The 17798-nt window shown below is 33.4% G+C and overlaps 1 protein-coding gene across 1 annotated transcript in view; it reads left to right on the top strand.

The window, feature by feature from the left end:
• The window catches only part of LOC113491913, a 56897-nt gene that overhangs the window by 14841 nt on the left and 24258 nt on the right, over positions 1-17798 (top strand). Inside the window, exon 2 of the mRNA XM_026869129.1 lies at positions 17472-17638. Within this exon, the coding sequence (XP_026724930.1) occupies positions 17472-17638 (167 nt within the window). The remainder of the gene's footprint in view (positions 1-17471; positions 17639-17798) is intronic.

The following is a 17798-nucleotide window of genomic DNA, read 5'->3' as shown; positions in this document are numbered from 1 at the left end:
TTTCATTACTTGATTATTCAATGTCATGTCTGATAATGTAATTTTCGACCAGTGACACCGTTTGATAAAAAAAATACTACTTTTTTTTTTATAAAAACACTAAATATAGTTTTTAACTGTCTTTGTTCCTCACCATATGTTGTACAAATAAAAAGCAACACTTCTCGCCCTAGTAATAGTTTCCTTGTCAGATATTTTAGTATACAAATAGGCACATACATAAAAGGCCGTGTTTGCTTGGATATGATAACGTATCCGGAACGTGTCGAGAATATACAGGGTGTGAATACGACGTGAGGGACACAGAAGTGACCATACTTGTTACATTAATATAAGGTATAGTGAATATAACTCTAGTTTCCGTGCACGAGGTTTAGGTGAGTGAAAAACTAAATGAATTTGTGAAAGATTTGGGATGGGTTACGAAATATCAAGGATTTGAAACGACCCATAGTTTTTCTTTTTTTCGAACCTAACTTTCGTGATCTACTAATATTCTGTGTAACAAGTTACATTTTTATAAAACAGTTATCTATTGTTAGGATAGTTTTTATACCGATTTTATGTTCCCATAGGATCATTTCCGCGGTCCGCGAGTAACAGCTAGTAAGTCTATATTTCTAAGACCATCAGTTTGGAACAGTTTGATAATTAGCCACGTGTTCCCGTACCTAAGTGCCTAAGATGTTATGTTTTATAAACTCTAGACAAACAATTTTACCATAGAATATTATGTTACCGAGGTGATAAAGGTCAGAACAGTCGTTAGATGTGAAATATGATATTCAGTTGGATATAGTAAGATGGGAAACTGATTCAATGATACCCAGTAAGTTCCCTAGAATAGGAGATAAAAATACATAATATCCACTTCGTTTTGCTTTTTATAATATCTTAATAAGATTTTTTATAATAAAGAATGAAAATCAGCAACTTTGATTCCAATGTAAAAAATTTATTCAGCAAAAAAATTACCGTCTTCAAAGTTTAATATTTGCAACGCTATAAGTTCAGATCTTCGTCATGCAAAATTGAACCTTAAACACGAACAAAATAGGGTACAAATTAAAACAGCAGTCTACCAAGTACTTTACACCAATAACTCAAATTGAAGGCAACATTTTACATACCCAATCGTTAATTTTCAGCAATAGCACATTTATGCTAATTACGAACAAATTACCCTTCCTGTATAGACAAAGTTAGGAGAAACAAAAGATAATGGGTACGAACCTAGCGTAGTAAAAACCTATTAATATTAATGGGCTATTTCCGAAGGTCTGTAAAGTTATCAGCTTGGGACGTCACGGGGTAATCACCATTGTTCATGCAGTTATGTAGTGAGTTGTAAGGAGCTGGAACATAGGTACATAATGTTAGAACAAGTTTGCTATAAAATGGAAGAAATTTACTGAAGCTTACATGGTGGTGCGATCATATGTTTTATGATGATGTGGTGGAATATTTTGTCTTTGGTAAACGGACAGAATGACTTGATTTTACGAACTTATTTCCGTACCCAAAAGGTGAAATAAAATACTATTACTATAGTTTCGCTGTCTGTTCTTCTGTTGTTCTGTCCACCTGTCTGTCTTGTTGTACTTCATAAACCGTGATAGCTAGTTAGTTGAAATTTTCTTAGACGATGTATTTTCGTTAACGGTTTAACAAAAAGTAATGAAAGTAAACATCCAAGTTTGACAATGGGTAATGCGGTAATTGATTTGATGGAAACAGCTGCAAAGTTGTTTGTCTTTTGTAAAAAAACCCTCTACCATGTATCCTCGTACCATGTCATCATGTTTTCCTATCCATACCCAATCACTTACCCTATATAACGAGAATTCTAGCTTTGAACCCAGAAGCTTATAAATTAAAATAGAACAGTTAAATATAATTTCTATCAGCCGACATTGGAACGAGCAAACCGCTGTCCTACATAAAAATATAAAGCATTAAAACAGAGATTTCGTTGAAAAGTCAACAACTGAGCTTCAGAGTTATATTTTTAAAACAAAAGGCAATCCAACTAACAGGTTGACATACTTTTACATCTTTTGTTATGTCAAACTCTAAATTTGGGTCTCAGATATTCACATCGGTATGACGGTACCCACGTATATGCCAAAATGTCTTTGTTCGAGAATAAATCGATTTAAGACGTCTACGATATTCTCTCCTTCAGCAGCTTTCAATCAAACTCAAGTTTCAATTAATTAATACAAGAGAGGGTTTTGCTAACAAAACTTAATATACCATTTATAAATAAAGGGACTTATTTAAGTTATTACGCAGTACACAAATACCTCATTTTGTACCTAACGAGATATTTGAAGACAACGTCATAATAGGTCGGCGTGTTTCATACAACCTCTAAATTGAGGTCGGGATATCGCTTTTACAAACGATATAGGCACAGTAATAGCCTTTTGCCGTCGCTCGGGCCTTACCTATTCAACTTGTACAGAAGATTAATTAAACTATTAATCCAGGGAAGTGTAGCTTACGCCTTAATCGGTAGCCAATGTAACCGCGGCATTCTTCAGACCGGTACTTTGGATACGTAAATCTATTACCGTTAGAACCCTCCGCGATCATTCCGTCCATTAGATTGTCGTAATTACTCGGGCCGTGTAAAATACAGCCTTACCTACCTTTGACGAGCCCGGTCACATATGAGCACAGGAATCGCCAATTCCCGCTAATGGAACGATAAGTGCGCAAGGATAGATAGGAGCTCTATAATTGCTTCTGTTTACATTTCGTTGGGTATTCTTTGAATATGTAAATTTACGTTGCGGTATATGAATATTTAAGTTATGAAATCTAGTTAACGGTGATTGGTTTTGTAGGGATAAATAATAAACTGAAATCCATGTGATACGGCAAAACCTGCTTAGATTAAGCATGTATAGTTAAGGAGCAGATTTTCATGAGGTCAAAATTGAAAATCATAATACCGATGAAAGAACGTCCAGTCATCTAGCTCTATCTTTATACATCTCTAACCAAAATCTCTGAAGCCATCCAGAGAATTTCAGGTATCACCTACCCGATTTTAAACCGTAATAAAAAATCGATACTTCTCACGTGATCCGGGAACTTTTAAAAGACTTCCTTATTTCTTTCCCAACGTTTGCGATTAATTCTATATCAGGAGACCCTACACCTCGATGTATGGACTCGACGGACGTCCCGACCTCAATCGATTCGATCAGCCTCACAGACTCGATGTGAAATCGAGACGTTCGGAAGCACTTTTAGTCGAGAGCGCTGCATTATTTATTTGTCAACCTCGCAAAACATCCACTGCGAAGACTGTGTTTTAGTTTACCCGTTAAAATATTTATCTAGTTTATTACAAGTCAAATAAAATACATTTATTTGATGGTTCCGACAAGTGTTGATAAGTGAAATTGAGATATAAGCTTCACTATCCTTTCTTCATTTTGTCTGTTTTATGTTAAATATTTCACCATATTTTCTACGGTAATTAGTAATACCTTTAAGCTATGCAAGGACATTTATGATAAGAAACCGACAGAATTAAAGAAACTATCTTGTACAATTCCTCAATAATTTTAGAATTAAGCATCGTTGGCTTCACGTGTAATTAGAGTTCACAAAAACAAAAGTAGTTTTATCAATTGTTTGTTTGTCCTGTCCTTGGGTTGTATAAGACGGATACAAAGACAATATGAGCGTAATGATATGACAGTTAGAGGCTGGCTGGAAGCCAGGGTTGGCGACAATACTTCTTTATTCCCCATGTCAATAACCGTTGAGGGAAATTTATTCGTTTTGGAAAATTGTATTGTTTGGCATTTGTTTTAGACTGTGTTATACTCTGGCTCAAGTTTCTGGGGACCTATTTACTTAAGCCTATTTTTGTATGATAATCTAAAAGATGAACCATTTCCATTCTTGGAATTTTTGTCCTTAGTTCCATTCACTCAGGATGAGCCTATATTGAGCCTACGCAAGATGCTATTTTTAACTCGCTCATAATAATATATGATATTCCTCTTAGCTATATCTTACTTAATTTTTATCCAAACTTGATAATTTTTGAACATATCTATGGAATTGGGCTTTAGCTGCTTCATGGTATAATTCTGAGGATTGTACGTCTTTTTAATAATCAGATAATGTAATGAACTTCGCTTCTAAACCTTATAATAAATGTCATATAATAACGAAATCTTCTAAATCTTTTAATACTCTTTGTAAATGTATAGAGCCTACTAATGGATTTTATATTAAGATCGGAAAAAGGTCAAGTGCTTCGTTGTCGCGCATAGATGATAAGGTCGAAGGCGGATGTGGAATAAGCGAAATTAGTACAGAAAGGTGGTTTTGTGGATATCAAAGCAGATATCTATCATTTGTTTTTCTTTAGTATGAAGGTATATTTATTATTCCAGTATCGTATTAATTATTATCAGCTATCCCAAGTACCAATGCAATGTGACTTTTTTCAAAGTCTCGTGTTAGGTACGTATAAAAAAGGAAAACAGTGAAGAATCATGGATTCCAAAGATTTTAATCTGATATCGCAAACCCGCAACTAGCGTTGTAAACAATGCTCTGTTTGCCTTCCAAGTAATTCTAAACACCTCTTCAAACTAAGCTATTAACAAAAAATATTTTTTCGTCACAATCAATCATTTAGGGGAATAAACGGAGTATGTCTTCATTTCTGTTCGGAATTGAAGTGGAATAAGCTGAAAATACTCTGGATACTATATTGAAATCCGACAATCTTTTTGTGCTAGCCGTTTCATCTCACTGCGGGGCAAAGGCCTCTTTAGTCATTACTCGTCTTACATCTCTCTCACTTCAAGAAAATTCAAGTTTTGTCAAACGGTTCAAGCGATCTGGTACTTAATTTATCGTCTTATAATAGTTAAAACACCTTAAAAAAGTAAATCAAGAGATTCAAATCTTATAAATCTGTAGAAATTATCTTTACTCTCCATAGCTCTTTACAAGATTTGCGAAAACAAGATTTGTAATAGCATTACCCCTACTGGCATTAGTCGAAGCCGTATAGAAGCACTACTAGTGCTGTACCCTTATCTTATCGACTAAGTGGCCGTCGAAGTAGGTCACTCACGATCGGGTTAGTGGTGCGTGGCAATGGACTATCGATACCGTAATGATGTTAATAAAGAATTATTATATCGATATTACCTATTAATATTTATTGTCTAGTTTAGTAAGTGTGAACGTTAAAGGTTATCAGAGATTTAGATATGAGGCTCAAATGTCTTTAGGGTTGAGGGTCTCTATGTCGAATAACGGAAGAAAATATTCGACAAAGAACACTTTTGTTTAATAGGTGTACTATTTTAATTTTAATTTTCTGCTTATTAGAATCATCATCATCGGCCTAGCCTTTTCCCAACTATGTTGGGGTCGGCTACCAGTCTAACCGGTTTCAGCTGAGTACCAGTGTTTTACAAGGAGCGACTGCCTATCTGACCTCCTCAACTTTTTTTTTCTTTCGGTTACCTATAGTATATTAAAGATGTATCTTAAATTTTAATTCTAACATTACCATTAAAACAAGTTAAATACATTATTGGAAGGTTGTTTACTATAAATTATCTTGCAGTAAGCGAATGAAGTCGTCGGTCAGAGCTATTAATAAAAAGAGGTAACGATGCATGCGGTAACATGCACCATTACCCTTTATTTATACTCAGCACGTACAATCAACATTAAAACGAATACGTGTAAATGTCACAGCAAAAAGTTCGTATTTATTTTGTTTAAGTTACTAATTATGCTTGGTATAAACTTAATTTGACATACTCCTACATTATGTTCAGCAGTGGGCCATGAATTGATGATGATGGTGTAGTATTTGTGGAGGATAGTGTGTTACCCAGTTACCAGATTCATGGGTTGAGGTTTTGTCGAGGTCTTGTAGGTATTCAGAAAGAGATATGAAAATCCTTAAAGAAATGACTTCAGGTGACTACCGTACCGTCCGGTACCGTGGACGAGAGACCGACATAAAGTACAAAATAAAGGGAAATACAGTTCTTTGTTTAACAAGGTGACAGTATATACTTTAAATTTAAATAAATAATGGCTTTGTAAACATTAGGTAAGTATTCAAATCTGAAATAAACCTGCTGTTTCTAGGAATGCAAAAATTAATTGATTTTTATAAAAAAATCCGATTCGAATTTAACAATGCAGTCGAAACTTTAAAATAAAAAATTTTTAATTAAAATTTAATACTTCCGCTAAATAAATTTCAGTTCTTCGGGAAGGCTTCCAAAGAACACGAAATAAAGCTTACAGCTCCGTATAACTTAATGTAAACGTAGGTATACTGTTTGTGGAAAACTATTTAATTGCTTTATGTAAATTGTCCCGCTAGTTTACATATTCCAACAGCGTTAAGTTTCCATTACAACTGATACTTATCTGTCCTAGTTAAATATGGCTGTAATATTAGAAGACTGGTTATCATAAAATATTGAATAGGCAGAATATTAAGAAATTTATAAAATATAAATTTTAAAATGCTGAAAAATAAAAAGGACATATTTATAGCTTCATATTCTACTTAAATGATCCACGTAATGTTGTCATATGAAACTTATTGAACTAAATTATAAATAGTTAAAAATTACCGCGTTTAACACTGCTTTTCAATGAATCAACCAATTGTGAAGACTTCTAGAACATGAACTTTAAATAGACCCATTAGATCCATTCAGAACTAAACTGTCAAAGTTATATTGTAAAAAACATTTTTGCTTTGTCACTGAAAAAAACTATAAAAAGCTAATCGGGTCGTTTGCAAAACTTATCGGTCTATACTATCTTCGTTTTAGTGATAAAATCCATTAGTTGTCCCTAACGACACCGTAGGGAGGAGATTAGGTACTTACATGTGCAACTTAGTGCAAAAGCAAAAACCATTTTGCTGACAATTTTAAACGAGGTCGTATGTGTGTGCTTGCAGGCTGCGCTCTAATTATATGTCTACAAGATTGTTTTATGATGTGTAAAACGTTTAATTAATTTGGATGCGGATTTCAAAATAGGAAATTATTGAGGTTTAAGGTTCCATACTTAACATTTACAAACTTAACCCTAATACGGAGACTCAGAGACAATGTCTGTCCCCAGAAACCTTGATAGCCAGACAGACATCATTACTGGTATGTTGTAAATAGAATACAATGATTGAGGTTAAGTAATTTTATGGGTGACCAACTTACCTGTACAGAACTCTCAGTGTCGCGGATCTGAGAAGTGCCTAAACGATTCTCTTAAACCCTTTGATTTGTGAAATGCTTCACACGTGTTTTCAAACTTTTATTGTGTCGCACGAAGTACATAATATAAAAGGCTTTTAAAAATTATGCATTATGTGCTTTCTTAATTAATCTCAGATACCAGTGACAAACAGTGAAGGGAAACAATCTTCAGGATTTCTGTATTCCAAATATTGGAAACTGAAATCGCGAACCAGCAGTAAGCTAGCGTAATGATTAATGCTCAAAGAGGCCTGTGGTTTTATTTTCAATATGAGACAATACTAGTCTAAAACGACATCAAACTCGTTTTCCATAGAAATATTATAATACACATTGTCGACTGCTTTCTATGAAAAAAAAAAACACGGAATTCAATGGGTTTTCATTGAGGCGACTGTTATTTTTCACGGGTAACAAAAACAATTGCTCGTTGGATTCGTGAAATATGACATGCGAAAATTTTTAACGATTTACAAACCTTGTTTACGCTCTCTCGAACTGTTTTAATTTTATCGGCGAGGAATTAAAGTTTATTTGAAAACTAACTGTAAATACCAGTATTTATGACGTTGGACGTTCAAATGTGCAATCGAAAATTATTTTAGGATAAAACGCGTCATTGAATGTATTGTGCAAGTTTAATCAACTTTGATATTTATGTTTTTACATAATTTTTCAACGTAATATTAAAATATTAATTTTAATAATCGTGTAAATGTTTTGTTTTCATATTGCTGTTTTGATATCCAGCGTTCAAAACATTTTATCTGAAACGCGTTGATGAAAATTAATGAAAACGTCAACTGTTAGCAATAATAATATTATAACACAATGACTTGAATAATTTGTTTTGCAAATTACTAGTCGGTTTTAAGGAGTTTTCTGAAATGATAACACAGCGCTTGGTCACTTATCACGTAACTTGGTCCCCTCGGCTATTCGTGCAGTCTGTAATATTTCATTATGTGTATAATTTTTATAATTATTTAAAACTGATCAAGAAAATGCTATAATGGAATTTTTACTTTTGAACCCAATTTGCAATAAACACAATAACTATAATAAAAAAGCCAAAAAACCCTCGTTAAACATTAATCAACAGTGTACAACTGACCCCATAAATAAGAACTAATTTGAAAAAACCTAATTAGGTTAATACAAAGGGAGGAAGTATTGATATTAATGCATTAATTGTTCCGTTTGTCGCGAAATTAGCTTATTGGCGGAATCCCTGAGGAGCCAGCCTGGTTATTCACACGCGAACAATACACTTTCCTGGTAACTCAATCGCACCTTTTTGTGACGTCACAGTAACAACGTCGACAAAACTTGAGTATCCTATAACTATATGCTTCAGCTATATAAAATTTAGTATTCGCTACCAAAAAGGTAAGAACGAAACTCTTATTAGGACAGACGGCTTTAGTTTGTTGTCTGTTGTCAGCCAGACTGTACGTCATGAACCTTCAGAACTTGGTTAAAAGAAAATAACAGGAACTGTCAGTCCTATGAGTCCAACACGCAATGGACCAGTTTTATTATTTGTCCCTTTTTACTGTTGTGGCATGACGTACCTGCATAGATGTCGTTATATTATTTTTAGTGGTATATGTCTCCGAGGATATATCCGCATGAACGTAGCCAGGGTGATATATTTTTTAACCAATACAACTGTTTTATTAAACCTTTTTTTTACAATAACTTACTCGTATATTTACGAGGCGACTGTATTGGCTCATAAACATAATCCGTGTCACAAACTACTATAGATAATGTAAAACAGAAATACAGCCTGATAATATACGTACGAGATTTGAAAAGCCATATACGTATATGAGTCGAATCATATATGTATATCCATTGAAATTTGTCACCAAGCAAAACTCAGCACAGGTTAATTTCCTTAAAACATTAAATTAAATTTTGGCCCTTTTTGAAGAGATTATTGAGCCTAGTGCCGTAAAATTTCCCAAGACAGCCCGTCAAGTTTCACCCGTCAAAATTAATCAATAAATTGTTACTCGCGCCAAGTGAAACATTAACTTTATTAATTGACCTTTACTTTCTTTACTCGTTATTATTTTAGAATATTGATAAACGATCGATTAAATGAGTGATAATAATGAATTAGAAAAAACCACTTTAATGCTTTGTTTTAAGGACTAAATTTGTCAACCTTAAGCTCTTTTGAGGTAATCCGGTTAGAGTTACCGAATATATTCGTCCAGGATATATATCAGCAGACGCTAAGACCAAATTAAAAATTGGTTCAACCCTTTGGGAGTAAAGAGGTAAAATACTTACCTACATACACAAAAACACACTAACTTTACCCGTTTTAATATGACTTGACTTAAACTATTTATTTCGTGTTTTGATTGAAAGGCAATTCTATATGTATAAGCGCATACTTATAAATATGTTAAGGTATAATTATTATAATCAGCAGTTATAAAAAACAAATATGTGTTCAGTTAAATCTAAGTACCTACGTAGAATTTTTATGTTATTTTTATAAAGAATAATTTTTTTTGCTAAAATTAATTAACTTGGGTCTGAATTTCTATGAAAAAAGCTAATTTCAGGCACTCCCTAGGTCACCTAGGTAACCTAATTGTCTTTGTATGACTAACTATTTTTGCATAACGTTGCCTGTCAGTTAAGCCAAAGAATTAACAATGTGGGTGTGAATGTGAAAATGTTTAATTACTTTGAAAGCTTCTAGTGACTACAAATAAAGTCACCGACTCATTGGTGACATTATTTATAATTCAATTAATAAATAATATAAAAAAAAATTGATGAATATTTTTAGGATTCCGGCCCAAAGGGTAAAAACGGAAGCTTATCACTCAAGACTCAGCTGGCTGTCTGTCTATCCGTACGTGTCTTAGCAGGCTGTAGATCATGAACCATAATGGCCACAGCTTTTTACACACTATTTATTATTTCTGTTGCCGAACAAATTATAAAAATAAATATCAGGGTAAAGCAACGATTTTTTTGTAAATTTGTACGGAACATTAGTGTTGCGAGTCCGACTTGTACTTGACCAGTTTTTAGATTAAAATTCCGTTTTAGAAAAATTGAAAACAAATATTTCGTCATCATACTGTTAAATTTCTAAGTAGTATTAATTCAATTAAAGAAACAAATTGTGAATATTAATCACGGCTTGAATGCGAAATTTTTAAAATTGGATATTTTAGTCCAGAAATAAAATCTTTTGTTTTAGAGAAAAAATCTCTGAGATTTTGCCAAAAATATATTTATCGTCGGTTTTAAAGAGTTATTTACTAGATATAATATTCCCATATAATTTAGGTATTCCTGAAACGGAAATTCCAGTCCATTTACTCTACTTTAGCACTTTGGTTCGACGGAGGGAAAGAAATGCTTTTAATAAAAGTAATTTTGGAACAAATTTACTCGATTTGCGTCGGATAAAGGTTGAATAATAATTATGGAGGGTTCCATCTAAGTAATTTACTTAAGTTGCTTTGCAGCGAGCGTTCTGTCGAACCACCCTCACTGACGCGTTAGCGTTCAAAATATCAAAAGTTTCTGACGAACCGAGGTTCCACTGAATATTCATCGTAGTAATTGTTTCATTAGCCCAACTAACGTTTTTATTAATCCACAGAGACAATAATTATGAAGGCTATTTGTATTATTACAGCCAGCGTCGTTTTAAATTTATGTTGAAATATTGTCTATTCCCCGAAGGCTTCATTTAATGGACGAATTTTATCTTTACATTTACGAGATGAAGTTGTCAAAATAATGTTATTAATTTATTTTAGGCCTATGGCCAGTAGTTCTACGGATATTGACAGGCCGGTATTAGAATAAATTAACACAAAATATTTGATTGTAATATGCTACTCTACATTTTAACTATATATATTTTTATTACAGTATTATACTATAAAAAAGGCTTTTAAAACCCGAGCCTTTTTTATTTCACCTGTCGACCTCGCAGAACACTCAAGTGCTATTTATTCAATTCGATTTTACAAATAACATGTTTATTGCGGCATCATAATAATATTTTTATATCATCCGTTTCCCGATATCTGATGGCTTCGAATTGGATAATGGATTCAATTTTTTATGTAAATATGAAAGCTTATAAACGAGAAAATAATCGAACTTTACCAGTGCCCAGAGGACTTTCGCTAAATTTATATTAATTTAAATGAAATAATTTCTGCCAGTAACAAATATTTACAATATTTTACGTAGGAAAATTTTATTTAAAACTTTAATTTATTATTTCTTGTTACATAAAATATTAAATAGAGCACCGTTATTAAAGACGCCTTCATTTCTCATAACATCTTAGTAAACAGTTTTTTGTTAGTATCTAGAAACTTAATAGGAACAGCGTCTTTTACTAAAGTGCAAAGGATTCTCAGCGTCAAAAAGAAAAAAAAACGTTCAAGTGCGAGTCGGGCTCGGGATACTAAGAGTTCCGTAGAACACATGTAAAGATAAACTGGTTTGGTGATAAATGAATTTGAAGTACTTTATTTATTTGTCAACCAAATTTATTTGTCTGACCTCCTAACCGTTGTTTGATATAAAATTTTAGTTTAAATTTATTTTTTTATTGCGACAACTGAAAGACGTCATCGGTTTAAATTTTGAGTCTCTAGCAATCACTCGTGTAAACAGCCTATTGACAGACTCAGTTATGGGATTGCGTTTTACCTATTGAACTGCATCGGTGCCTGTTGAATGGAACCCTAAAAAGGAGAATTTCTATGAAAGAAAATGACTTCAATACTGCTTTTTGTGGTGCTAAGAGGTACTCCAGTGTAGAGTAAGTAATGCGATGATATTCGTAAAATGAAAACTGCAGAGTGCAGTTTGTTTTTCATTGTGTATAATATGAAGAGTACTAAGGAGGTTAGTCTCCCTGAAGTCTAAACTACCCTTAGTAGGGCTATATCAACAATAAGATTCAAACATTTTCCTGATTCTAATTGGAGACGACTTATTACTCTAGATTAGTGTGTTATGTTTTTGTTAAAAGGAAGAAAATAATAAAACACCAGCTTCTTACTGTCACCATTTTGCAAAATTGTTTTACACAGCGCAGAAAAAAAAAACAGTGAAGTGAACAGCTACACTTCCATCATCAAAATCCATTTTTTTTAATATTTAATTTCAGCTGATTGATAAACGACGTCCAAAAATGCATATTCGTCTCTATATTCCAACACTACACAGCATGATACCTCGTGACGACATTTTGCCATTTTACTTATTTAAAATAAGTATAAAATATTGAACATGTGAAAAATCTTCTCTTTCACTAGATAAAATATAATACATTTTCCAACGAAAGTGTAAGTACCGCATTTATGGACATAAATCGATCTTTAGCGCATTACTCAATAACATACGCTACATTAGGTAAGGTCGTCACGGAAGGCTTCATCAACATTATATCTTTCTGCTTACATCGCAACGACAGCGTTAACCAACGATGAGTTTATCAACTTTTACGTACCTACTTTTTGGTAGCGATATTGTTTCTTGGATAAATTTAACGCGAAAGCGAATTTTCCAACGCCTTTTTTTAAGCAAATATTCGTGTTACGTTAGAGCCATGTTTTACATGTATGGTGGTCGAGTTTTCAGTGATATTGATCTAAAAATAACAATATTTTTGACTGGTTTGAAAAATACTGTCGTAATATCTCTTATAATTTTACTGTGAGTTCCGTAGTATAATTTTTTTTGTTGGCTCCATAGAATTGGTGCCAAAAAGTAAATCTAGCGCTCTAGTATGACGGAAAAAAAGTATTATCAGCTTTTCAAAATTAATTAGTGTATATCTGCCGTTAATTAAAGTCCTATACATAACGATTGCTATAAAACTTTGTATAAAAGTCTCTTTAATCTTATACTACGGTCAACAACAATCCTCACTTGTGCATAAGACTTGCTGTTTGCTATTAGATCAAATAATGATACTTACTTTTTTTCTTTATGTTTTCGGTATTTGTAAAGTTGAGTTTAGTTGCTAACTGTACATCTGACTCACAAGAATACGCAGGAATCCATCAGAACTCGTTAGGGTGGATGCTAACTTTGTTGTGCTGCGGCGTGTAAATCCTATGTCCGTTCCTATTTCCGAACAAAGTTGATCGTTATTTGTGTTCATCGTATAAAAATATACGCATTATCTTTGCTATAGGTACTATAGGTAGGTCTTAGAATTTTATTTTTTTGTTAGTGTTATAATGAAATTCTATATATAGATTGTTGTTTATAGGGATTTTATATGTTTTTTTTTCGAATAATGCATACTATTTTTGCTTATGCATGCAACTGTGGATGACATTAGTAAAAGTGGATTTTACGAAACACATTGATAAATTCAAAAGTAAACATACTAGGACCTTGGCTTTCTACTTTTGCCTGAAACAATGAGCCCTAAAAGTTTTACGACAACCCTGCACATGTTTGACAAAATATATAATTTATACGCATTCCCTCCATTTTCTCGTGCGCCATGTTTTATTAAGGAGGGATCGACAAGTCAGTTTGCGGTTTGCGCCAACAAAATAACGCAGAACGACGTCCCTTTAAATAAAGTTGTTTCGGCGCAACTACATTTTGGGTCAAGTTTTTTACTTACCAAAAAAGCAAAGGGTAATCGGCACATGTCAACATGCTGACTTTATAGAATTACTTTTTTGGTTTCGTCGCTACACATCTGTAGGTTGCACTTTGATCCAATTTAAAACTGAAGTTAATAAAAGTAAGTGGACTTTTTGGATGAAACTGGATTAAAGTCGCAGTGGCAAAACAAAACAAATACCCGTATGTACATAGGTCTGGCAAATAACTTCCTTGATGTATACAGGCAAAAGTGATTTCTGGTCACTAAAAGAGACGAATAGGTCTATAAATACGTCACAGCAGCTAATTTAGTCCTCAACTTTAACAAAACTATATGAATGGAGCATAAACATAGCTAATAGTTAAAGTTATGCGAGTTAAGACATAATTTAGGCAACCTAATGTTCAAGCTCGGGTAAGCAACCCGCGTATCTCAAGTGGAGTTTACACATCTCTATGAGAGCCGGATAACCAGAAGCTGATATCTACATGAGCAGTTTGAGTGCGACTCTTGAAGGAAGCTAGGGATACCAAACCCCTTAAGATCGGATTCAAAAGCCAATGAATATATTAGTTGTAGACAAATGTTTATTACAACTGTCAAACAAAGTTCTGATTGATTAAGGCATTAGAGGCTCTAAAAACTTAACTTAAGTTTTAAAGCCATTAATGGAATTATGTGATTCAGTAAAGATTCGTTTCAGACGAGGATTACATTTAAATTCTCAAGCAAATCACGTTGTAGTCATAGTTTGTCTGTACAAATTCCGACACGCACTAATATTTTTTAATACATATAGATACGTTCTGCAAAGTAATAACTCGTTAAAAGTCACTTTCGGTGTCCGTAAGCTGCTTTAACTCGGACATCTGTTTGGAGGACTGAGGGTCACTTCTATTTTGGCACCCTGTTGTATATCAACCATACGAAAAGAAGAAGCTTCATCAAGGACATAGTAACCTATCTGTATCCTCATTCTATATCCCTCATTACGCAAACCTGGTGAAAACGCAGCTAAGATTCTTCATCATCAACTTAGCCTATAGCTGTCCACTGCTGGACATAGGCATCTCTATAAGTTCTCTAGCGCAAACGGTTCATTGCCACCCAGCATTCATTGCATTCAACCCAGCGGTTTTCACCAGGTCGTCGATCCATCTCGCAGGTGGCCGTGTGAAGACTATTTCTACAATATTCCCTCACAAACTTGAAACGAATAATCTATATAATACAAATTATCTCGTTCTATGTAGCGAAACAATGACCCTACTCCCAATATCTAGTAAGGAAGACCAATCGTGAACGTGTTCATTTGTTCAACCTCTGTCAATGCTTGTCGGACGCAAATGGACCGAATGCACATTATATTACTTACCACAACCACATCAGCTGTTTTATGTGATGAAATGAGATCTTCATGCATGTGTGGTTACAGAGCAAGTATTGACGCTATGTTGTTTTTGCCAGTGGCTCCTTTTGAAAATCCCTATCTCAATTTGGGTATGAGACTTTTATCAATGTTTAGGGTAATTTAATGAAGTCAAAAATTGCAAGTTACTTTTTACTTATAGATAATGATGTGCAAATACTTCGATGTAACAAAGAGGTTTGAAAATAATACCTAGATTATTATACAGTTATTAGATAAACTTGATTTTGTGTGTTCAAATTGGGCAAAAACTGCAAAATATTGTTATCTAACAATATGTAGATTGCCAATGCCATTAATGTATCATACGTGTATAACATCCATATAAAAACATTTCCAACCGCTTTTGAACTTCCCAGCGTCATGTTGGGTTTAACACAAATTTTAAATAGCCTGTTTACAAGAATAGCCTGGTCCCACACAAACATTTGTTCTTGGGCTTTCCGTGTTTGTCTCGAGTATATTTTGTAAAATATTTTTATTATTCCTTGCTTTTCCTTATAAAATCAACATTAAGAGGTTTTTCATCGTTTACAGCTTTGCGAAATAATTATTATAAAAATATTTTGGCTTTCAGAATAAAACAATGCTACGGGCTACGCGGTAGAAATAGCTACGCCGTAGCACGTAAACCATTTGAGTAATACTTTTCGCTTAGATTTATAGTCTCGTTATTTTATGACATCCTATATGAGTTACAAATATTTCATGTATTGCTCTGCTCAAGGATTCATTTAAATATTTTTGTATTTTTTTAGAACTACAGTAATTTCTCTAATCGACCAGAAACACGTTGGAGTCAAGCCAGCATAACCGGTTTTTTACAATACACGGTTTTTCTTGCTTGATGTGTTTTTCGTTTAAATTTGTCTGAATTATTATCAATGATTACTATACATCTTGCTTTTGCATACTGAATAATTAAAGGGGAAATAACGTAAAATTCAATTATGACTTAAAACTTGAGAGATGGTTCAGTATTTTGCCATTAGCGTAACCAAAAATATACTCAAATAAAACATTTTATCCTCACAGATCATGCTTAATAAACAAGACCTAAAGCCATTAAGACAGATAAGCATTAATTATTCTGCATTCATAAATTTTGCAAACTTCAGCGAGCAAAGAGTAATTCTGCAAAAACGTCTCGTACTAAACCATTATTTAACTTTATATGGCCTTTGCGTATACAATGGTTAATTGATGTACAGTCAGCAAAAAAGAAACATAGTTTTGATTTAAATATGTTGTACCTCAAAATTAGTAAAGGCATTACGAAAGTATGGTGGATTAAACAGAACTCGCAAAAAACAAGAAATTTCTTAGTTTTCTAGCAGTCATGAAAGGCTGCCTGTCATTTCGAATACTCAAATGTGTTTTACTATTTTACGGTTAGTACCCACAGCGTAAAAACGAAAGCCTACTTAGACCCTACTGTCTGTGCCTCATGAACCGTCACAACTAGACACTTTAATTCATTGATTCATGTTCAATCATTTTGTTTTGTACCTAAATTTGTTTTTCTTTTAGCCTAGATATTGAACCCTTAGTCACGCAAGTCCGACTCGCACTTGCCCAGCTTTTTTGTTTTATTTCCTAAACCATTTGAATATGTAACGGCTTTTGGTACAACCTTTACGCAATATTCACTTGTTTATTTACTAACTAAAAATAACTGTTGCAGTGCGCTCTGTGGACATACAGAGCTTGGTTCTAGATTAAAATATTATAACTATTCAGTCGTTGGTTGAATATTTATTACTCGTTTTTTTGCAGGTTTCGAGTATGTAAATATGTTGTTAAAGTTACAGTAGTATACGAAGTATACAAATTCGTACGAATTAAAACTTTTACTTTTATTTTATATATATATATTTTTATCATTTGCGTGCCAAAAACCAATATCAGATTACGAAAAATTTTGGCAGGGTTATTTAGATAATGCTCATGCGCCTAATGGTCAAACTTGCTCTTGAACTAACTGCAAGAGTGGTTTACGTTTAACTATTGTTTTTTTTTATTAAAAATCTTTCTTGTAGTGACACAAGAGAATGCATTATATTTTAAGTAACTCCAAAGATTTTCATAAATAAAATAACCTAACACAACACTTTGTCCACAGCAATAACATCAGCACACGACATATCGCAGCTAAAAGTACCATTGTACGCGGACCCCCGCCGCGCTGCAGAGCTCAGCTGCCACTTCAAGATGGACGAACAGAAGCTTCATTCCGTCAAGTGGTACCGAGACACTAACGAGATATTCAGATATAATCCCACACAGCAGGTGAGCGTTTTCAAGACACATTTTTGTTTCTTATTTCGTCTTTTTTTTTGTGTTTCGCTTTTGTTTTTTTTTTGAAGCTGTCATTTTGAGTTTTTCTGTAAGTCTTGTAATGATGTTGTTTTTTGTAGAGTTTTGACATAAAGGTTTGTATATGCTTTCG

This window comes from Trichoplusia ni, chromosome 3 (assembly GCF_003590095.1).
Source record: "Trichoplusia ni isolate ovarian cell line Hi5 chromosome 3, tn1, whole genome shotgun sequence".
NCBI classification, from domain to species: domain Eukaryota; kingdom Metazoa; phylum Arthropoda; class Insecta; order Lepidoptera; family Noctuidae; genus Trichoplusia; species Trichoplusia ni.
Note: the sequence above shows the minus strand (reverse complement) of the source record. Positions and strands in the feature narration are given on the sequence as shown.